This window comes from Nannospalax galili, unplaced genomic scaffold (assembly GCF_000622305.1).
Source record: "Nannospalax galili isolate Female #2095 unplaced genomic scaffold, S.galili_v1.0 scaffold690, whole genome shotgun sequence".
In the NCBI taxonomy this organism is placed as follows: Eukaryota; Metazoa; Chordata; class Mammalia; order Rodentia; family Spalacidae; genus Nannospalax; species Nannospalax galili.
The window spans coordinates 1,768,000-1,791,572 of NW_008329288.1; the positions used below are offsets into that span (position 1 = coordinate 1,768,000).

General features: G+C 46.0%; 1 protein-coding gene across 1 annotated transcript in view; it reads right to left on the minus strand.

Annotated features, from left to right (window-relative positions):
- The window catches only part of Vsig10l2 (V-set and immunoglobulin domain containing 10 like 2), a 12,222-nt gene extending 5,411 nt beyond the window's left edge, over nucleotides 1-6,811 (minus strand). The window contains exons 1-6 of the mRNA XM_029564255.1: nucleotides 6,733-6,811; nucleotides 4,844-5,194; nucleotides 4,310-4,585; nucleotides 2,498-2,773; nucleotides 1,702-1,950; nucleotides 724-1,082 (exon numbers count right to left, since the gene is read on the minus strand). Of these exons, the coding sequence (XP_029420115.1) occupies nucleotides 724-1,082; nucleotides 1,702-1,950; nucleotides 2,498-2,773; nucleotides 4,310-4,585; nucleotides 4,844-5,194; nucleotides 6,733-6,811 (1,590 nt within the window). The remainder of the gene's footprint in view (nucleotides 1-723; nucleotides 1,083-1,701; nucleotides 1,951-2,497; nucleotides 2,774-4,309; nucleotides 4,586-4,843; nucleotides 5,195-6,732) is intronic.
- Nucleotides 6,812-23,573: the final 16,762 nt, after the last annotated feature.

Genomic DNA, 23,573 nt, shown 5'->3' on the forward strand with positions numbered 1-23,573 from the left:
AGGTAGAGAGGTCGTTGATATCTGAAACATCAAAAAAAAAAGTCAAGAATATAGTCAGGTACCTCCCTTATGCAAATAGATGCAAATGAGAAATACAGCCAGTATCCATATCATCTATATCAGTGCTGCCCAACGATGTACAATGCCACCCATAGCCACCAGCCGCATATGACCATTGAGCACTTGGAGTGAGGTCAAGCTGCTTTGGGATGTACAGTAATTATAAATATGTTGCATTTTCAAGACAGCAAGAAAATGTAAAATACTCATAAAGAACTGTTATTGCATTGAATGAATCTTAGATATATTAAAGAACTGTTATTACATTGAATGAATCTTAGATATATTAAATGTTTTACTTCTTTTTACACTTTTAATGTGGCAACTAATTACATATAAGGCTTGCATTACATTTTTATTGGACAACACTGACCTAGACCAACCTCCCTCATTTTATGGATTAAAAGTTTTGAGGGGCTGGCAAGATGGGTTGGTGGGCAAAGGTACTTGCCACCAAGCCTGGTAACCCGAATTTGATCCCTAGAACTCAACATAGTGGAAGGAGAGAATTGATTCTCATACATTGTCCTCTGAGCTCCACATGCACATAGTGGCATGGGTGTGCCACATACATACACAAATTTTTAAAAACTAATAAATAAACAAATAAATACTAAGTTGAGTCCCTTCAGAGGAAGTGAATCTGGCTCTCTTCTGACTCACTTCCCAGTTCAGCACTGCTCCCCTCCAGAACTCCAGTCCTGATTCTGAAGGGTTTCTTGTGCCCAAGCCCCAGAACCCTGTCTCTAGACCCTCCTCACCCAGCCTTAGCTGGCAGTGGGACACAGGGGCCTTAAGTGGGTGAGAGCCACGGCAGGTGAACTCTCTGCCTGCCAGATCACCCTGGGCCTGCAGAAGATGGACAGCCAGTGAAGAGCTGAGGCCACCCAGGGACTGCTGATGTCTGTCCATCCAGGTCAGCACCGCAGAGGGTTCGCCTCCAGGCCACTCGCAGCTCAGCATGATGAACTGGTCACCTACAGTGGCCGTGGTCCGGCAGGTAGGGCTCCCAGGAGGTTCCCCTGGAAAAGAGTGATATGGGGATGTTGGCTGTATTTCTCATTTGCATCTATTTGCATAAGGGAGGTACCTGACTATATTCTTGACTAGCATGGTCATGTGGAAAGAGGAAGGGCTTGGCAGAACCACCTTCCCATCCTTCATTTACTCCTCCACTCATTTCTCATCATTTCTCCATGTGGCAGAACAATGGCGGGAGACACTAAGCAGTCACTATGCAAGTTAATGAGTGCTAGAGTATAGAAAGACAGTCTGGGGCTTTGGGAAGACAGACTCACATTTAAACTCTATCTTGGACGTGGGTGTCATAAAAGGAGGCAGAAAAGCACATTGGGCAGGGGAGCACTGAAGATATATTTCCAGACCAACATGTGATAGAAGCAGAGTGTAACATTGAGGGTGCCATAGGGCCAGAGTTCTGAGCGGGAACTGAGGAGCTCAGACCACAGGGTGGACAGGAAACTGAAGGTTGAATGCTACCCACCTCCTTATTCCCTGAAACATCTTGGAACCAGAGGTCCAGAGCTTCATTCCAGGTCCCAGGCCCTTCTGACTCTTCCCTTACTCCTACCCACATTGCCTATAATATCAGGACCCTGGCTGTCACCTGTGTCTACTTACAGAGAGTGACTCTGCAGAGGATGGGCAGAGCCAGGGCTGGGTGTTGTCCAGCACAGGTGAAGACACTGCCATTGGGGAGTCCAGTGACTGCATAGCTCCAGGTGACATAGCTGGGGGCAGTAGGGCCAGTCCCCTGGGGCCCTTCCCAATGCAGTTGGGCACTTGGAAAACCCCCAGGCCAGGTGCAAAGCAGAGTCACAGCCCCAAGGTTGGGGAGCACAGTACAGGAGGGCTGCCCCTCAGGGAGATCTGAATAGAGAATTGAGTGAGGAGGAGCCGAAGCAGGTCCCCCACCAGTGCCTACAACTCTGCCCCAGGTGGGGATGTGAAGGTCTGGGGTGTCAAAGGAGAAGAGGACACTTGGGAGAAGTGGGCAATTGGGGGTCAGTGAGGAAAATGCTGAGCCCTCAGGTCAAGGAACAAGAGGTTGAGGAGCACACAGTTCAGAACCCCTGTGGATTCCCAGAGGCCCTTGCAGGAAGGCCCTTGGCTCTCATCTTTGCCCCTGCGTACCTGGCCTCGTTGTTACCTTACCCTTCTCTGTGCCTCAGTCCAGGCCTCATAGGAATAAGTACTTTGGGGAGGGACTATGTAAGGGCAGGAGCCTCCCCTCTCTTTGCCTCCTCCCATGCTCTCCTTCACCTCTCCCTGGCTCTGCAACTCCACCAGGTTCTCTAGATAACCCCTCCCCAACCATCAGCAACTTTGACACCACTTCTCCCAGGATGGCTGGAGAAAGCCCCAGTACAGGCCTGGGTGGACTCCAGACTTAGGTGCCCTCTCACCCAACACTCACAGTAGATGGTGAGCTGGACAGTGGTCTGGGTATGGGTATCTAGGCGGCCGTTGTGAGCTAGGCAGGTGTACAGGCCTGTGTGGGTGCGGCTAGCACTGGCAATGATGTAGGTGGGCCCAGTGTGGACCTGAGTGTCATCATGGAGCCACACATAGTGACTAGGAGGGTTGGATGCAGCCAGGCAGCTCAGTGTCACCTCCTCCATCTCACTGGCCCAGAATCCATCTTCAATTAATCCCAGTGGCTCCACAGTGATGACAGGCTTGTCTGGACCATCTGGAGGACAAGGAAGGTCCATCATACTGCTCTAGCCTTCGTCTCCTCATTCACTCAGGTTACTGTTGCTCAATTTGTTCATACATCCCAAGAGTGTGTAGTATATACTCTCTGTAACCCCCATGCCAATGCCTCTAGCTGCTCAGAGTCTGGGATGTCACAGGCACAGTAGAGTGCAGGATGGGCAAGGCTGCTGGAGGCAGAAACTCTGTGTTCTAGGAAGTAAGCTTGGACTCTGGGGACTCCTTTGAGGAACTGCAGGGTTGGGCTAAGACCAGGGGCATACTAGGCAGATGAGAGGTTGGGGAACAGCTTGACCTGGATGCCCAGGACTGAGGGGTTACCTGGCGACTCTAGATGACCACTCTAGACTACAGAGGGAAGAAAACACAGCGGGACAACATGCTGAGCACAAGGCCTGCAGCCAGCCTTTTTGACTTGGTGCCTGTCTTCTTCTTTCTTGATTTCCAAGACTGGGATCTCCACTCTTAACATTCTGTCCAATGCCCAGATGGGATGGAAGTGTCTGCCTATCTCCATTCTGTGAACACTTCCTTCCCCAGATTCACCTTATTCCTCCATGGCATCAGTCCATAATTCCCCAAAACTACCAAGTTTATGACAGGTGAAACCTCTAGAGCAGTGCTGGGTGTGGTATATCAGCCCTGTATATTAGCCTTGAGAGGTGGAGGCAGGAGGATCAGGAGTTCAAGGCCAGTCTGGGCTATATGAAATCCTGTCTCACAAAAACCAAAAAGCGAGCAAGTAAACAAATTCCTCTCTACCAACACTGCTCAATAGATATATGGAGCTACAGTGTTGATTTAAATTTCTAGTAGCCAAATACTAATAAAAAAATTACCAAATCTAAACAAACAACATGCCAGTTTTAACTTTATTATTTCCTTTATCCAAATACATCTAGAATATTATTTCAATATATAACCAATATAAAAGTTATTGATGTGCTATTTTATATTTTCTCACTTAGAGTAAGTTTCCAAAATCAAGCATGCATTCTATACTTACTGCATAGTTCAAGTCTGGACAGCTACATTCCCAGGTGATCAAGGACACACCGGTGGCCACCACACTGGGCCTGGTGCAGCCTTGTCCTCAGCTTTCAGCCTCTGATTTCTAACTTGTGACTCCAGCCTCAGCTGTTGAACCAGCTTGCTGCCCCCTCTGTCTTATGACCTTTCTCCCTGCTCCCTCAGGGTTCTGTCAATCACTTTGAGCCCTCCACGCTCAGTGCAAAGACCAACTTTTCAGGTCACTCCCAAAATTGTAAGTAAAACCTTGTATGTGAATATATGCATATTTCCCTAGGAAGAGGGACTCCTGGCTTTCAAAAGTTAAGAACCTTGGCGTGAGAGGCATATCTGGCCCCAGTGGAAATAGCATCTGATATCACTTGCCTTTTAGAGTTTCTGGAAGGCTGGGCCTTCTTGCAAAAGAATTTGGGGAGTTCTGACATAGGACTGGAAGCCAAGCATGGGTGGGTAGAGGGGTGCCAGTGTGCCAAATCTAACTCACAGATGACATCCAGGAAGGCTCCATCACTGCTCAGCTGGTTGACAGCATTGTGGGCACTGCACGTGTACCAGCCCAGGTGTGTTCTGTTCACTGGATCCAGCTGGAGCTTTGGATCTTGGAGACCCACCAGAGCTTCCCCAGGGCTTCTGGGGTTTTGATGGTACCAGGAGAAGGTCACTGGCTCTGTGCCTTCCCTCACAGCACACATGGCCACCACAGAGGCTCCTTCTACTGGGGACGGGTCACTCAGCTGCACCCGAGGCTTGGATACAGGAACTGGCCAGAGGAGGGAGAAGCCTTGGGTTTGTTACTATAGACCATGTCCAGTGGCTCTGCCCCTGTTGGCCATGGGCTTGTCTGGCACTTGGCCTTGAACATCCCTTCCCCCAAATTTCAGAGTTTTTCACTCCCAGGTGGGGTCATCCTTTAACTTTGGGACCTAGCACATGCAAAGAGAACAAGAAGTGCATGCAGAGAGCTGAAGCAGCAGGTAGGCAAGCTGCAGGCTAGCCACATCCCAGCATGGTGTCTCACCCAGCACAGCTAGTGTGAGGTACAAGTAGGTGGTATGGAGCTGGCCACCAGAAACATGCAGGGTCTGGCATAGGAAGTGACCACGGGCACTCTCTTGGAGCTCCCCTATCACCAGGCTGCTGTTCCTTAGACTCACGACTCCCAAAGCTGAGGCCCCAGCCTCCACCTTTGAAGAAGCTCCATCAGTGATGGCCACAGGTCGGAGAACCAGGGAACCCGGTGGAGTGAAACTCCAGAGGACCACTAGTGGGGCCGGCCCAGGGTGGCAGGCCAGCTCCACAGACCTGCCCCGTACTCCTTGGATGGAAACGGCCTCCTCCCCAGGGGTGTTGGAGGTCCAATGGGATTTCCCTGGGGATAGAAGCGGTAAACAGAATGCTTGGGCTGCCTTGTGTCCCAGGGGACAACCCACCACATTGCCCAGAGCCTCTGTTTTTTATTCTACAGCTCCAGACAGCCCAGTGGGCTTTAAAAAGATTATACAGGCATTTCTGGGGCAGGTAACAAGAGGCAATCCTTGAGAGAGCTAGTTGGGGTTTCCTGTTTGGATGTTCTGGAGGGGGCTTAATTGACAGCAGAGAGGTGGCCTGGAATGGAGGTCTCCCCTTCCCCCTCCTGTCCTCATCAAACTATCTGATAATACAAATTCACAAATATTAATGAATCAGAATCCCCTAGGGTAATGGGAAGGGGTCAGGGGCCAGGAGTCTGTACTGTTATTGTTGTTTAAAAGATTTATTTTATTTTTTATTTGTGTGTGCACACACGTGTGCATGCACACATGTGCCTTGTGAGTGTATGTGTACATGTGCGTGCAGGTGCACAGGCAAAGGCCAGAAGAGGGTATTTTTTAAAAATATTTTATTTATTGTTATTTTTATTTTATGTGTACGAGTGCATTGCCTGCATGTATGTGAGTGCACCCGTGTCGAGCAATGCCACAGAAGTCAGAAGAGGGCTTTGGATTCCCCTGGAGCTGGAGTTAAGGATGGTTCATAGCCACCATGTGGATGCTGGGAGTCAAACCCAGGTCCTCTGCAAGAGCAGTCAGTGCTCTTAACCGCGGAGCCATCTCTCTAGCCCGGAAGAAGAGGGTATTTTATACCTCAGAGCTGGAGGGACAGGTGTTTGCGGTGGGGGCCTGGCTTATTACAAGGGTGCTACGTGGGTGCTGGGATCCAAACTCTGGTCCTCACGATTGCTTAACTACTGAGCCATCTCTTCAACCTGTAGTCCATTTTTAAAAAGATATTATTTTAATTTTATGTGTATGAGTCTATTGCCTGCATGTATGTAAGTGTACCTGTGTCATACAGTGGAGGTCAGAACAGGGCATTGGAGCCCCTGTAACTGGAGTTAGGATGGTTGTTAGCCACCATGTGGGTGCTGGGAACTGAACCCAGGTCCTCTGCAAGAGCAGTCAGTGTTCTTAACTGCTGAGCATCTCTCCAGCCCCTGCAGTCTATATTTTTAACAAGCATCCCAAGGTCAGTCTGATTAGTCTGATTAGACTGCTAACAATGGCAACCCTGGGACACAAGAGAAACACACAGTCACTGCAAGCCAGGGTCTGCAGGTCTCTCTATAAGGATTCCAGGAGATTCCAGACTAGACGCTAGTTTGTTCTACTCCTATTGTAGCCAGGGGAAAAGGACAGTAGCCTTTACCATTCCACCCAGCTGCACTGATTTGTCAACCAATGATGGAGCAGCACATTAATTATCATAGTTGGTATTTGCTAAGTAAATGTCTAGCAGATGAATGGTGTGAATGGATGCCATTGAATGCCTGTGTGAGCAACAAAGAAGGCTGCCCAAGAAGAAAGGGAAAGAAATAATGGGATGCGAGAGAGGAATGGACCAATGGGGAAGGTGCATATTATCACTCACCTGAGTCCCCCGGATGTAGAAGGCAGAAGAGTATTAGCAGCAGGTCTGTGAAGGGCCCCCTGATCCACTGTGGACCCATCAGGGCATCTAAGGCTCCTGCCCAACTCTTGGATCCCCTTCTTCAGAGCACAGCAGCCCTGGGAAGATAGGGGTCTGGCTCAGGTTCCCAACCTCAGCCCTCCTGATACCCATGGTCTCCTGTTACCCTCACTGCCTTGATTACTCATGAATTATTTATTTGATAATTCAGTCTATCCATAATGCAAGGTTGGGAGGGACAAACCCTAGCTGAGAGGACCACAGTTCCCTCCATTTCCATTTGAATGATACAGGAGACTCACCGAACATAGAGGTGGATAAGGCCCCCGATTTCATTAAGACCAGCCAACTGTTCAACATTGAACTTCCAAGCAAAGGGACCTGAGGTTCAGCACACTGATAAGTGGCCTTAAAAATTTCTAAGGTTGTCCTCATATTTTTAGGAAGCTGGTGAAAAGGTAGAAAGAGCTGTAGAACCATAAAATTTCAGGAAGTTTCCAGACTTCTTAGAGCTTTGATAACTTTACAGATAAGTAAGATCATGCTCTAAGTTGTAAAGTGTCATTAATATTACATGAAAATTATATTAGTGGGAGCTGGAGAGGTGGCTCAGCAATTAATAGCACTTGTTGGTCTTGCAGAGGACCCAAGTACACATGGTGCCTAATAACGATTTGTAATAACAAAATAATAAAAATTATATTAGTGTATGGTGGGCATTTTGGATGTTGGTAATGTTTCTATTTCTTGACTTGGATAAGAGCACAGTTCATAAAGCCCTACATTTTATGCATGCTGCTTAATATGATTCACACACATGAAAACATACGCACATACAGGTGAACCCTGCCCTGCATGTAGTAGGTGCACCATTCATGTTCCTAGCTAGATTTGACTGACAAAGTAGGTGGAGTCCAGCATTCACCCTCCAGAGCTCTCTGATTCCTCATCTTACATGTCTCCTGTCATGTCCTGTTCCCTGAGATGGGGTCAGATTTTTCCATCCTCTGGTGGCAGGGTTGAGTGGAGAGTGAAATTCCTAGAACCCAGTGAGAAGGGTGATCTGATGTCTGGTGTCAGGTTCAATGGGGCTCGCTGTCAGGGGCCAGTGCCAGGCAGGCTCCTCCTAGGCCCAAGGATGTTCTTTGAGGCACATTGGCCTTTCACTTTGTTCTAAGGTGGACAGATCCTTTCCCCTTCTCACCTAATCCATGGGCAAAATCTCCCATGCCCTCTCGGGGTCTTAAGTTCCCCATTCCCTCACCTCAGCTATGGAACAGAATGGTAGATGGTCCCCAAGACTCACACTACTATATAGTGAAGAAAACAGGTTTGCCTGATGCTACTGACCAGTTTGTATGAAATGCTCATTTTGATCTACCTTTTTCTCAAAATGGGAATGTCCTCAGAACCCCATTAGGGGCTATGAAGATGGCTACGTGGTTAAGCACCTGCTGTGTGAGCCTGAGGACCAAAGTTCAGATCCCCAGAACCTATGTGAATGCCAGGTGGGCATGGCAACCCACCTGGAATCCCAGCCTTGACAGGTGGGGGCAATGGATTCCCCAGAGCAAGCTGACTAGTAAGACTAGCTCAGAGTTTGATTGAGAAACCCTGCCTTATTGAATAAGGTGGAAGACCAATCAAGGATTATTCCCAACATCAACCTTGGACATCTACATGCACACATGCCTGCACGTACACATACTCACACACATGCAAACATCCATACACACATGTACACACACAAATGAAAAAAGAAAAAAGAGAACCCAATTATATGTGTCTTTGGGGGGCATAGAGGGGGGATCTGGTATTGCCTTCCACCTCAGAGTATTCAGGGTCTTAAGTTCCCCATTCCCTCAGCTCAGCCTGTCCGTGGAGAGAATATAGAACCAAGGCAATGTGAATTAGGAGAGCTTTAAAAGTTCTCCTGCTTGTGGGGATGGTTTATGTTGGCCCAGAAGTTAGTCTACACTGCTTGCAAAATTAGTTATCCCCACTAGCCCTTTCTGATCTAGAAGCATCAGGATCACAAGAAGACTCAGGAGGGCTTCTCAGTCCACACTTTCTTTTTAATAAGGGACAGCCTAGGAGAGAAAGCCAGGGAGAGAGTCATATTCATCAATTTTCTCCAGAAAAAAAGAACCAGTTGGATCTACCTGCTGCTGCCTCTGGAGTGCTGGGATTAAAAGTGTGTGCTGCTATGTCCAGTAAAAGTGCATTTAAAAATTTTTTAGACCTTTTGTGTTGCTTGAGGTGCAACCCAGGGCCTTACATGTACTAGACAAGCACCTTAGCACTGAGTATAAACCCAGGCTCCTAGGAAGAGATTTATTATGAGGACTCAGTTCATGTAGCTATGGAGACTGACAAGTCTTGGGACCCAGGAGAGCTGATTTTTCAGTGGGAGTCTGAAAGTAGAAAAAATGGATGTCATAGTGTTTTCAACAGCTCCATAGAATGTTCTCAGCACGTTTTCCAAATCTGCCCAAATTCTTTCTACGTTTGTTTCTCAGGAGACATACGTTCTTCAGTGCTGGGCATCTTCTGGTTTAGCTCTGTCCATTCTGACACTGTAGTTCACTCTGTTGGCCACAGGTTTGTGGAACTGCTAAATTCCTTCTCTTCTGAAAATAATACTAAAAATCCTTTCCAGCTATGTACTGTGTGTGTTGTTACTATACTTAGTTAACATTTATTGAATATCAGAGATTTACTGCTGTACTGCACTGCATCTTGAGCCCTTACTGAGGCCCATGAGGAAGCTGGACAGACCTTCTTATTCCGAGAGGACATGGCACTCCATGCACTTCCTCATGTCTTTTGACTATGTAGTGGTCTGAGTGGCACAGGTCTCAGGTTTCCTGCTGCTGGCTCTCTTTCCAGGATGCTCCATCTTGCCACAGGTAATGACGTCAGGGCTAGATAATGCTTGACCCTCAACCTCTCATTTTATATGCATCTCTCAGCGTCTTTGAGATAACTACAGGCCTGTCCTTTGGTGATGTGGACTTTAATCCAGCTCTCCAGTCTGTTGTAACCATTTTGGATCTTGACTCTGAATCTCAGGGGTTTAGAGAAACAATGTGGAAGGATGGGACAGCTGGGCTGGAGCAGAGGAAGCAGATGCTGTTGGATGTAAATGGATTTTCCATGTGTGCTTTTTGGAGGATAACACAGGCCTTGGGGATGCTAGAAGGAGATGAGCCAAGGACCTGGAGAGGACACAGGTCAGAGGCTCCACTGTTAGCACATCTCCATCTCATAATGGAGAGGAGGATAAGAGGAACAGAAGACCAGCTAGGGTCACTGATCAGTCACTTTGTAAACCCTACCTTGGAGACAAGAGAGGAAATGAAGGAGGCCCTAGCTGGAAAGGGAGATGAGCAGATCAGCAGAGGAAGGAAGCAACGCCAAGGATGAGATGGGCGCTAGCACACCTGTTGGGGTTGTGGGGAAGGCCTTGTTTCTGGTGTCAGCAGCATCTGGAAACTAACACCCTCCTCCTGCTGTCCCATCCCAGGAGCCTTTCCACATCTAGCCCTTCCTGGACCACTTTGGGTGAAACTTTCCTTTTTTCCTCTGTCTGTTCTCCCTGTTTCCTAAAGGTTGATAATGTGATTATAGGACTGAAGGGTAGTTCAGTAGTAAAGAGCTTGTTTAGCATACACAAGGTTTTGTGTTCTATCTTCAGTAACACACACACACACAAACACACACACACAAGTTACTTATTTGCTTTGAGTCTGAGTTCTTCCTCAATTACATGGGACTACTCATTTATTAGATATCAGAAAGTTATTAATTTGGTTCTGTAAAAATAATAGTTTTGTGATTAACTAAGATACTCCTATTTTTCAATGAATATTAAAATGTTCCATGATGAAATATAATGATGTATTTAGTATACCTTAAAATACACCTGCAAAAATTAAATCAATGCTGCTTTCTCCACATCTCTAGTTCTAAATTGCCATAGGGATTAGAAACAGAAACTAACATTTTCCCAATTTTTTAAAAGCCTGAAGTCATGCAAGAGGTGTGCCGGGGGAGGGTAAGGAGAAAGGCCCATGGGGCAGTTAGACCAGAGATGAAGAGGTTTTCTTCCTCAGAGGTCACTAGGCACCCAGGAGAGGATGAGCCAGGGGATGACATGCTGTGGCCCAATGCAGAGACGTGGAAGCCGTCTTCATTGCACAGGATGTGGAGGAGGTCGGCAGCCAGCACTGACAGACTACGGTGCCTCTCAGATGGTCTTCCATGATTGCTGTTATCACAGAAGAGTGGAGAATGGAAAGCACAGCTCTGGAGGCTGGCATGCTTGAGAGTGAGGTGCTGGCTAGCTTGCTGCCTGGCAAGGGCCACTTTCTGCTTCTCAAACAGTGCCTTGAGGCTGCATCTCTGAAGGGGAGGAGCACTGTGTCCTCACATGATAGAAGGTAAAAAGGCTACAAGGAATAGTCCCTTCAGCAAGTCCCTTTGTAAGGGTGCCCACCCAATTCCACTAGAAAGGGAGGAGTCCTTCCGACCTCAGTGCCTCCTAAAAGCCCATCCCCTACTAATATTACCCTAGCAGTGTGTGAATTGGGCAGTAGACATCTTCAGTTCATAGCAAGGAGCCCCCTAGATTCTGGTGGACACAGGAAGGAACGGGAGCTCTGTAGAATCAACTCTATTTTAATGAAATAAAGGATTTTTTTTTGGAGACAGGGTCTCCCCTGTAGCCCCAGCTGGCCTGGAACTCACTATGTAGGCCAGGCTGGCTTTGATCTCAGAGATCTGCCTGCTTTTGTCTCCCAAGTGCTGGCATTAAAGGTGTGCACCACCATGCCCGAGCAGGAATGGGTACTTTTGCATCCATAAGTTTGTAGAGTAACATTCATACTTGCTACCCAATAGTTGTTATGATTAATATTCCTGTCTTATTGTGAAATAGAGCCTGGGCTGAGACATTAGGCCTCGGTGGGTGTTGTGCTGTTTGGTGTGAACAGGGAGGGTAGCTAAGGTTCCTTTCCAGTAAAGGCTCCAGATCCTTCAGCTACCAAACTCTTCCTTAGATTTTCCCCAGATAGCAACAGGGCCTTCTCCTCGGCCTCAGGTGACATACAGGGACAGTTTTCTGTGGTCGAAGGCCTGGCTAGAATAGGTGCAGGTTGATGTCTGAACCGAATCTAATGAGTATCTGTTGGTACAGAGCAGAGGGGGCATCCATCAAGGTTGGCCTTGTTCTTTGTCTACAGGCCAAGCACCTGAGGTCTGTGAAGAAAGCCAGTATCTAAGGAAACTTTCAGTCTCTCTCTCCATCTTCAGGACTGGCTGGCTTCCCTTTCCCTTTCCCAAAGCCCTCTACCCCAACCTGGCTGACTGTTCCGAGTTTTCTGGCTAGGGCTCAGGAAGGAGTAGGGAGTTCCCAGAATGTCTCTGTAAAGCTTCAGGGGGAGGCTTGGCAACAGGAAATTGTCAGCCGTCTCCTTAGCAACTAGCAGCCAAATAATTCTGGGAATGGAGGAGGGAGGGGAGCTCTATGCAGGGCAGCCAAGAGAAGCAGCCCTCAGCCGCCAGAAAACTTCAGTTCCTCATTACCTGTGCCAATTCAGTCCTGTTGGGAGATAGAAACCATGCATTAGCTGAAAATGAGCATTTAGCATAAGGAATTGATAACTGTGGCCTAAGGTTAATTAGGCAAGGGGAGGGTAACAAGAGAAGTCTAAGGTATAGGGAAGACACACCTGCAGGCCCAGCTTCCACTCCAGGGCTAGGGCAACCAGAGGAGGAGTCCTCAAGAAAGGGGCCTCTGAGGCGGGAGTTCTACTCAATGGGTGTCAGAGTCTTGGAGTGAGAAGGAAGGCCTTGTGTGCCTAGACCTGTTCCTAAAGGGAACCTGCTAGTTGGTGCTGAGGTCTCTTGGTCAGGAGCATAGGGATGGTTGTGGGAGGTGGAGTAGATGAGGATGTTGCCAGTGTTGGAAAACTGGCCTTGCCTGCTGCTTTAGGACAGGTCTGCTGCTGAGATTAAGAGGTGCCCCTGGCTGCTGCCTATAGGGAACAAGGGAAGAATCCTTGCTTGTCCTGTCTTCCTCTCTAGCCTGCAGACTCCCTCTAGTGGCTGAGAACAATCAGGAGCAGTTGGCAAAGCAGAAATAGGTTTACAGGGTGCAAGGCCAGGATAACAAAGTTGAGTATAGGAAACATAAGTATGGCCCGAGAGACAAGAGCCTTGAAATATTATTTGCCTTTGCCTGGAAACTTAGTCTTCCAACCTTGTTGTTTACAGAAAGAATAATGCTGCATGTAGTAGGTGTGCTTTAAATATTACCGCCTGGCTTCTGCCTTGGTTGATTCCTGAAGAAGTACATGCACAGGCCTGGGACAAGCCCTCCCATCGGTCTCATTCTGGCTTGTTTGGAAGGGTTACTGACATTCACAGGCTCTGATAGCTGGAGAGAATTAAAACATTTTTTATTACATTGGTTGATTGATGATTGATTGATTGATTGATGATTGGTTGATTGATTGTGTAGGCATGCCATGGCACGTGGCAGTCAGAGGACAATTTTTGGAGAGTGGGCTCTCTCCTTCTACCATGTAGGTTCTGGAGCTTGAGCTCAGGTCATTAGGCCTGGCAGCAAACTTACTCACTGAGTCATCTCCCTGGTCTGAGATTTGTTTTTTGAGTCAGGGCCTCACTATGCAGCCCTGGCTGGCCTGGAATTCACCATGTAGACTAGGCTGGCCTTGTACTGACAGATCAGCTTGCCTCTGCTTCCTGAAACTAGCCACCATGCCTGGCTAGTCGGAGAAGTTTTTAACAATGGTGAAAAAAACAACAGCAACCAAACGGTCTTTCCTAAGGTGAGAGTGGCCTTGGGAAAACCATAAAAGCTCTATGAACAAGCCATACATTAAAAGTAAAGGACAAAAGGAAAAATATACAATAAATGTCAGCTCGTGGGATAGAAATAGAAAAAATCCAAAAATACATTCCAATATATATGAGTTATAGGGTATAATAAAGGTGGAATTGCAACCAGTTGGGCCAAACCATAGTTTATTCAAAAGTTATGTAGGCACAATTAGTTATGTCTAAAGTTTTTAAGAAGTTGAACTTTATACCTCATGTTATTTTAAAGAGATGGAAGATTTCAATGTAACATTTAAAATAGTTGTGTGAGGAAAAACTATTAGGGGACCAAATAATCGAGAGTTTGAGATTTTTTTTCTCAAAATAGAAAACAAAATGGGAAAATGGAATCTATAGTACAAAAGACAGACATAAGGTGTTTAAATCTTAGAAAGGTTAAATGATACCAGATATAAATAGACTGGAGAAAATATTTCAATGTATAGCACAAATAAAGGGCAGTATGCAAAGCAGTTCTTAACCATTAGTGAAAAAGAAGTAAAAAGAAGTTCTAACCTATCAGTGACAAAGAGAATTAATCTAGCAGAAAAATGGGCAAAAGACCATGTGATTTGTAGATGAGAAAATCCAAATGGCCAATACATTTATGAAGAGATGCTTGACCTCATGAAGAGTTAAGGAAATGCAAATTTAAAGGTATGATACCACTTTTATTTATAAGCATAGTGAACCTTAAAAAGAACAATCATACCTAGTGCTAGGGAAGTTGAGGGAGAAAGAGTACTCTTAGGGGATATATGTATTACCACAGTCTTTTGAGAAAGATACCTACTAAGATATATGAAAACTAAAACTATTACTATCTTTGACCAAATTATGTAAAAATCTTAGAATTAAACTATAGGGAGGAAAAAAGGTAAAATCCAGTATCAAGAATATGCATAAAATTTACAGTATAGAGGCTGGAGAGATGGCTCAGCAGTTAAGAACACTGGTTGTTCTTGCAGAAGACCTGGGTTTGAATTCCAGCACCCACATGGCAGCTAACAACTGTCCGTAACTCCAGTTCCAGGGGTTCTGATGGCCTCTTCTGTCCTCTTCAGGCCTTGCATAACACAGGTGCACTTACCAATATGCAGGCAACACACTCATAAACATAAAATAAAAATAATAAAATATTTTTAAAAATTTACAGTATAGTATTTTTTGCAGTGGCAAAAAACCAATAATGGTAGAATTATATGTAATATATATGTCCATAAAATGTACTATTTTGTATGCATATGTATGTATATTCATGTCAGTGCATATATGTGTGCAGGTGTGCATACACATGTATATCCATGTGTATGGACCCAGAGGTAAGCCTGGGTATCATTCCTCTATAAGACCCATCTTGTTTTGTAAGACAGGGTATCTCGATGATCTGAGGCTCACCAAATGGGCTAGGCTGGATGGCCATAGAGCTCCAAGAATCTGCCTGTCTGTGCCTCTCCAGAGCTGGGATTATAAGCACAGCTTTTTTAAGTGTAGATCCTGGGGTTCAAACTCAGGTTCCCGTGTTTGTGCTGTGAGCAGTTTACCGACTAAACTATCTCCCCAGTTCCCATACAATGTACTATTACATAATTATTAAAATAATAAATTACAGAAAGACAAATGCTGCATGATGTCACTGCTATGGGGTTCCTAAGGTCATCAGAATCATAGAAACAGAAGATTGTGGTGGTTGCCAGGGGTTAGGAAAGAAGATGCGGTAGGGAATTGCTCAATTGATACTAGAATTTCAGTTTTTTGAGAAGGAAACATTCATGGGAATATACTTAAAACTTCCCAACTGCACATTTAAAAATATGGAAGATGATAAATCTTACATTATGTGCATATCAACACAAGTTTTCTAGAAAAAAAAAAACAAAAAGAACACATTTTGTGAGAAAAGCAACTTGTAAAGAAAGCTATATGCATTTGTAAACTAGCTGACAATAAGTGTGAATAAATGCCTGCTGGGTGATGGAGGCCTGCCAGGAACGGAAGGTCCTCTGATTCCTGGTGTGTTCTATCTGCCTTCCAGCCTGGGGCTCCAGGCAGGAGATGATGCTGACCTGAGCTTGCTTAGCTCTGTCGGCTTGTGTGGCTAAGCACCCTCTGAACAGACTCCTGCCCTGATGCTCCCCCATCTCAACTCTCCCACCACACTAGGCCTCCACAGGCTCCAAAAGGCCAGCTGAGTCCCACAGCTGTTTCCAATATTCTACACAAACTTTATTGAAACGAGAAGCCCCGTTTATCATCCCTCAGGCCCAGCTCCTCCTGATTAGGTGCAGATGACCCGAGAGGCAGTGGGTGGAGCCAGCAATGAAAGAGGAGATTGTTCTGAGGCAGGCCAGGAGTCTGGGGAGCTGAGAAGACCCCAAAGGGGGCCTTAGCCAACCAGGGGTAGGTGTGCAGCATTCTCAAACCGAGAGGAGAAGGACATGGGCTGAGGGAATTCTTTAAGGGCCACTGCTTGGTAGCTGCTCTTTGCTGGCCATATCTTCCCTTGCTGGCCATTCTCTTTCAAAAGTCATTACCTATGCTAGAAACATCTATCAATAGACATCCTCAAACTTTCTCTGCTTTCAGCTCACTGCTCTACCAGGACACCTCTCCGGATTTATAAGAAAACACATTTTTCTATCCTTGCCTTTCCACAATTCCACTTGTCCAAAGTGGAACTATCCAAACTCAAATACTCAAAATAACCAAGACAGTGAAAGGTCTGGGATGTGGGCTCAAGGGGACAGTGAGATAGATCATTGAGGTATGGAGTTTATTAGAAGAGTTATTAATGCCATGGACAGACAAACAGATAGCAGCACGGCGGGGACTCTGAGGGGAGGAAATTAGGGCCCATGTGGCAGAAGTGAAGGTTGGCTTCTCCTTATACCTTTCTGAGGTTTGGGAGGTTTCACAGCACAAGCCTGCAGCCAGGCTCTGATTCTCAAGCAGGAGACAGGGAAGAGGGTGGGGAGCAGGATGTGGGGCCACCAATACCTGCTTTGATGTAAACTTACTCTCCCAGATGAGAAACCCTGGCAACTGGAAATCTATTTGCTAGAGATTCAGACAGTGTCTCAGTAGGTGCCTGTGGGTATCTGTGAAAGGGGAAGGGTTACTGCAGGGATTGTATCCTGAACAGCAGCTGGATTCGATCATTTCATTCTTACAGATGTACTTGTTACATCTACCTCTCAATATGGAGGTTCCCTTAACAGCACCCCTGACCTGTGGCTATTCTAGTTCATGTAAGAACATTCTACTCTGTTGTAACATGGTAGCCCCTTAGCCACTTGGAGCCATTTAAAATGAAAATGGAAACTTCAGTTTTAATTTTTTAAAATTTATTTTATGTGTGTGAGTGTATTACCTGTCTGTGCTTAAGTGTACCCGTGCCACACAATGTTCACTTTCATCAGAAGAGAGTTTCAGATTCCCTGGAACTGGAGTTAAGAACAGTTGTTAGCAGCCATGTGGGTGCTGGAAATTGAACCTGGGTCCTCTGCAAGAGCAGCCAATGCTCTTAACCTCTGAGCCATCTCTCCAGCCTGGAAATCAGTTTTTTAGTCATATTAGCTATATCTCAAGTGCTTAATTGTTGCTTTGTACTGGCAATGCATCAAAAAATATGAAGGGTCTCATGTTTCACTCCAACTGCAAACTAACAAATTAGTCTGCTAGCTTCACGGATGTTGGTGAAGACTTGAGGCTCCTAGGTCAGAGGCAAAGGTCTTCTCAGTGTTATCAGCAGCTAAAGAATCATTGTTTTCTTGCTTCACTTCCCTGAGCGCCATTTCCATGGGACAGTGTGAAGACAGCCAAATGCATTCGTGGTGGGTTCCCATACAAGAGAGGAAGCCTGAGTTTAGGAAATGTGGGTCTTTTGAAATAGGCAGTACAAATGCTGTCCTTTGCTCTGGAGGAAGGTACTGTCTTCCAAGGCTGCCAGTTATATACAACCCTCTTCAAGTATTCAGAACACAGTTGGGGATTTTGCTTGAAAAGTTTATAGCTATGCAAGAGACCCATGGAGAATTGTTCCACAACACAGTACAGATGTAGAACATTTTCATCATTGTAGAAAGTTCTGGACAGCGCTGATAGAGGAGTAGAGAAGTCACTCATCCACTGGGTTCTCCTCTCACTTATGAGTTTTGACCCAATGAGTGACAGAAAAATAAGGCATTTTGCACCCTGTCGTGTAGATGCCAAGGTGGTTTTCTTGATGTAGAGGCTAATTCACTTTGTGTTTTGTCTTTGTCAGGCAATCCATAAAAGGCTGTGTCTAATTTGTGTGTACTATCTTCATAAGGGCCAATGAGAAGAGGAGGTCAGAGTCATCCAGGAAGTGGCCAACAGCTTTGGCAAAGACTCAGAAGGAGGGTAAGCAGAGCTCGGCTGGAGGAGCTCAAGTTTAAACAAGAACACTCTAAAGCGGTCAATGCTCTGGCTAAGTGCTCTCCATAGGTATAGCAATTACCTGGAGAGTTTGAGAAAAAAGATGGCTGGGCCCCTTCACCAGAATTTCTGATTTAGGATGCTGTGTTGAGAATTTGCATTGTGTGTGTGTGTGTGTGTGTGCATGTGTGTGTGCATGTATGTGTGTGTGCCAGTACATGTGCAGTATACCAGAAGTAGATTTTGGCTATTTTCCTCTACTGCTTATCACCTTATTTTTGGAGATTTCTTCACTGAACCTGGAGCTCATCGTTTCAGTTAGGCTGGTTGGCTAAATGAGTTTCCTCTGCCCCCATCCCAGCTTCTGGGATCTGCCTGTCTCCACCCCTTAGTGCTGGGGATACAGGCACATGGTGCCACACCTGGCTTTTATGTGGGTTTTGAGGATCTGAACCCAGGTCTTCATGCTTGCACAGCAAGCACTTTATCCACGGTACCATCACCACCCCCCAGCTCCAGAATTCCCATTTCTAGGGTGTTCCCAGGTGGTGCTGAGGCTGCTGCTCTGAGGAGCACACTGATGAAATGCCTGTGGGCAGCAGGCTAGGTCACTCACAGAGGAATAAATTTTATCACATATTTGTTTTAATGCATGTTGGAAAGATAAATAGAATATCATAGTTGATTTGACCATATATTTACCTGGGTATGCAATATGAAGACCAGCAAAGATGGAGAAGCAGTTGAAGAGTGATTGCAGTTTAGGCAGCAATGAAGGGGGCCATCTGGGCAGCACACAGTCCGCACTGGGACATCATCACCTAAACCTCCCTGTTTGTAAAATGGTGTCAAGTGTCCATAGTGTTTCCTCAGACTCTTCTTCCAAGCCAGCACTGTGAGCGGTTGAAGGCACATGCTTAGTTACCCAAATGCTAACAACTTACAAGGACTGCTACAGACTTAGGTACCCAGTCTTCACACCAAGAGGTCTTTGGAAGGGGGAACCAGGCTAGTGTGAGGGAGGTGCATACAGCAGTATTCTGGGCTGAATAGGGGCAGACCCTGGCCCCTAGCATCCTCATCTTTCTCTATCCTTGGCTTTTCGAGACCTGTTGTTTTAGAATGATAACAAAACTGTTTAGTAAATCTTGAGACTGCCTCATGTGAGAGGGCTGGGCCTTGAGCCTGACACAGAAAAATCCATCCAGGTCTCCACTGGCTTAAAGAGGACCATCCTATACATCCTCAGGAGGTATAGCCTGTTTAATGGTCATATGTGGCTGTTCCCTATATTTTTCCCATTTCAATAAAGCACCTGATATCTAAAATAGAAGGGTATCAAGGCAGCCATGGCCTGTTTGTGTTTCGATAACAAGGTGCTGATATGGATTTCTGGCATGTGCCAAGATGGCTAACCCTGGACATCTGAAGGGCTATGAGTCGGCACAAAATCACTGACACTGGATGTCCAGGGGTCCCCAAAAGTAAAGTGATGTAATCTGCTATATAATCAGTTTTGGCAAGAAGCCACCTTTGTGAAATTTCCTATAAAAAGTCCTTGGTGGCCGGGCGTGATGGTGCATGCCTTTAATCCCAGCAACTCAGGAGGCAGAGGCAGGCAGATCTCTATGAGTTCAAGGCCAGCCTGGTCTACATAGTGAGTTCTAGGTCAGCAGGGGCTACAGAGAGACCCTGTCTCAAAAAGACAACAAAAAAAAGTTCTTGGAACCAAGGGCACAAGTACTCTTGCTCAGTGTCCAACTGTATAGTGGCCTTGTCTGAGGACTTAGTGATGCAATGGAAACAGGTTAGCAGTAAAAAAGAAAAGGAAAATTCACATATTCTAGGGATCATGAGCCTGGGGAGAACTGAGGAGAACTTTCTGGTTTTCGGGTGGGTTTTTTTTTTTTTTTTTTTGTGTGTGTGTGTGTGTGTGTGTGTGTGTGTGTGTGTGTGCATGGTGCATGTTTCTGTCTCCGCCTCTCTCTCACTCTGTTTCTCTCTCTCTCTCTCTCTCTCTCTCTCTCTCTCTCTCTCTCTCTCGTATGTTGGCTTTTTCAAATAGAATCTCACTGTGTACCCTTGGCTGGCTTGGGGCTCACTGTATAGAACAAGCCTCAAACTAAACGGCAGTCCTCCTGCCTCCACACCCCGAGTGCTAGAATTTAGGTGCATGCCACCTTTCCCATTAGGGGAAACATTTCTGGAAGAGTGTTTCTGGAGCTATAACACAAAGAAACCAGCCTTGCTCCTGTCCCAAGGATTGGTGACCACTGGAAACAGGGTGGGGAGAAACAGTCTCCAAAATGAACCCCTATATCCATGCCCTTGGCTGAGTCCCCTCGCCCCCAGTATTTCCATCACACCATTCATTCCCAGGTCTCTCCCCCTGCCCTCCTTGATTTAATGATCTCAGACAGACATAAAATCGGCTGAGCTCAGCGTAAGTGACTGAGACATGAACATTGCCTCAGGTCCCCATGGACCCCAGCTGGGTACCAAGCTGCCCTAGGTTCCACTTTGACAGGATAAAGTGAACTCATTTATTCAGTTATTTTAAGTGAGCTAACGCGAGGCAGTGCCAGAGGACTAAGACATAAATCTTTCCCAGAACCCAGATTTGCTGCCAAACAGTTTGGATAAAACTTTCTGCCTGCTCAAGACTAGTTTCCCCTCCCCTCTAAAAACGAGGAGGGAAAAGTACTGAAAACCTAAGGGGATGAGGCAGGGGAGGGTGCTAGCAAATTCTGGGAATGACAAAGTTGTCAACACTTAGCCTCATAAAAATTCTTCCAGTAATAAAGGAAAGCTTTATTTTTCTTGTGCTGGGGATCGAACCTAGGGCTTTATCATTAATACTCAACCGCTGAACTCCAAGAACCCCAGGCTCACTCAGAGGATTTTTCCTTTTTCTTTTCTTCTCCCCAACGCACTTCTACTCTTTTGAGAAGATATCCCTTTGTAGCTCAGGTTGGCTTCAAACTTGTGATCCTCCTACCTCAGCCTCCCAAGTGTTAGGATTATGGGTATGTGCCATTATGTTTAGTTTAATCAGTGTGTGCGTGTGTGTACACGAGCTCATGTGTGAGCTCCTGAAGATTGAAGCTAGGGTCTTACATGTGGTAGGCATGGGCTCTACCACTGAGCTGATCCCTCACTCTCCTCTTACTTTTTCTTTGGATCAGGGTCTAAGTTGCCCAGGATGTCCTTAAAATCACTATGTAGCTCAGGTAGGCCTTGAACTTGGGATTCTTATGCCTCAGGTTCCCAAGTAACTGGGATTACAGGACTGCAGGAATAGGTCCAGCAAGTGGGTATGTTTTTAATGCTCTTGAGGCATCACTGTGAGTTAACCTTGACTGGGGGGTTAAGGGTTTTCTTCTTTCTTCTGTGGTGGTTTAAATAAGTGTCCCCATAGGCTCCAAGTATTTGAAAATTTTGTCTCCAGTTGGGGGCCCTGTTTTGGAAGGTCTTAGGGGGTACAGCCTTGTTGGAGGAAGCCTATCACTAGAGGTGGGCTTTGAGGTTATATAGCCATGCCCACTTCTAGTCTGTTGCTCTCTGCTTCCTGTGTCTGCCTGAAGATTTGAGGGCTCATCTTTCTGTTCTGGTCACCTCTGCCACCATGCCACACTACCATGATGGGCTGTTATGTAACCCTATGGAACTGTAAGCCGAGTAAACTCTCCCTTCTCTAAGTGGCCTTGGTCATAGTGTTCTATTACATTAACAAAAAAGTAACTAATACGTCTTCTGTGGATTAACTCTGACTGCTTTTGTACCCTAGAGAACTTGTCACATTACCCTCTGGGCTGTGCTCATGGCTGTTTACAAATGTTTGAAACTCACTAGCTATAGACAGCCCTTCTCCTGGAGTGCAGAGCAGCTGAGATCAGGGGTAATGAGTGCTGCGTAGTCTCAGTGTGGCCCACGGTGTACTGCTTTGACCAGATTCCTTCAGTTTCTGTTCTTCACAGCTGAGAGCAACAAACATGTGGTAGAAAGTCACCCACAACTTTACTGCTCCCATGTGTCAAATGGTTTTGTGTTTCCAAGTTTGTCTATACCCGATTACGTATAAGCTTTAATTGAAATTATGACCAGTACCGTAACACCTCTCCCTCTTTTGTGATCAAGAACTCTTGCTTAGTTGGGCATTCTGAAACTGAGGGCTTAATCTACCAGTGGCCACACCCAAGGCCTAAAAAATATCCCCAAGATCTGTGTTTACATTACAGTGCTCAAAATACATGGGCCCACATGAACCTCTTCTACACATGGGGGCTGTACATTTTCCTCTTTTCCACTCTCTTCTATGTCTGGGGAACATGTGTGGGTTGCCCAGCACTGGATAGGGTGTTGGCCTCACATCAGACATGGTCTGTCTCTAAGCCAAGGAGGCCTATCAGAGGCTGAAGCATGGTGGCTCTGAGGTGTCAGAAGTAAAGATCTGCAGATCTGGAAGGGACTTGGGGAGAGGTTGAGAGGTCATGACAGGTGAAGAGCTTTCACCATGGCTGGAGCTTGCTGTTGAGGCTTCCTCTAGCCCCCTCCATCCCCCCGGGCAACAACCATGGCCTCTTGGTCTGGGTGTCTGTGTCTTTGCACCTTGCATGGCTCCTGACATTTTCCTTAGGTCAGGGCAGGTTCAGCACATGATCAAGACTTGTGAAGAAATCAAGTTAGATGTGGTGGTACATGCCTGTAATATCAACAGGTCCAGAGCAGGAGGAATATATTTGAGACCAACTAGATCTACATAGTGAGACTGTTTCAAAAAACAAAAAAACAAAACAAAAGCAACAAGTTAATTCCCTGAAAAGTAAAATATGACTGAAAAATTATTATAGCCAAAAGGATCAGTCAAATAAAAATCCAGAGCATTTAATAAAATGGTTCTAATAGTCATCTTCAAGAATTAAAAAGTAAGACAGGCCTAGAGAGATGGCTCAGCGGTTAAGAACACTGTTCTTGCAGAAGACCCGGGTTTGAATCCCAGCACTCACATGGCAGCTAACAACTGTCCGTAACTCCAGCTCTAGGGGATCCAACAGTCTCTTCTGTCCTCCTCGGCATTGCACAACATGGGTGGACTTACCTACATGCAGGCAATACACACATACACATAAAAATAATAAAAATATTAAAAAAACATGAGACAAAGTAACCTAGAGGGGGAATAAGCACGTAAAATACATTATGTATTTTAATACATATTATATTAATAGTAATACTTAAAATTGGCCCAAGAAAAAAAACAATCAGTAGATCCCCAGAATCATAGCATATGTCTTTAGGGGTGCAGAAATGTAGTATGATAAAGGGGATACCAGAAGAAAATGGAAAACAGATTTCTCATGGTGGCACATGCCTCTAATCCCAGTACTCGGGAGGCAGAGGCAGGTGGATCTCTGTGAGTTCGAGGCCAGCTTGGTCTCCATAGAGAATCCAGGCCAACTGGGGCTACAGGGAGACCCTGTCTCAAAAAGACCAAAAAAAAG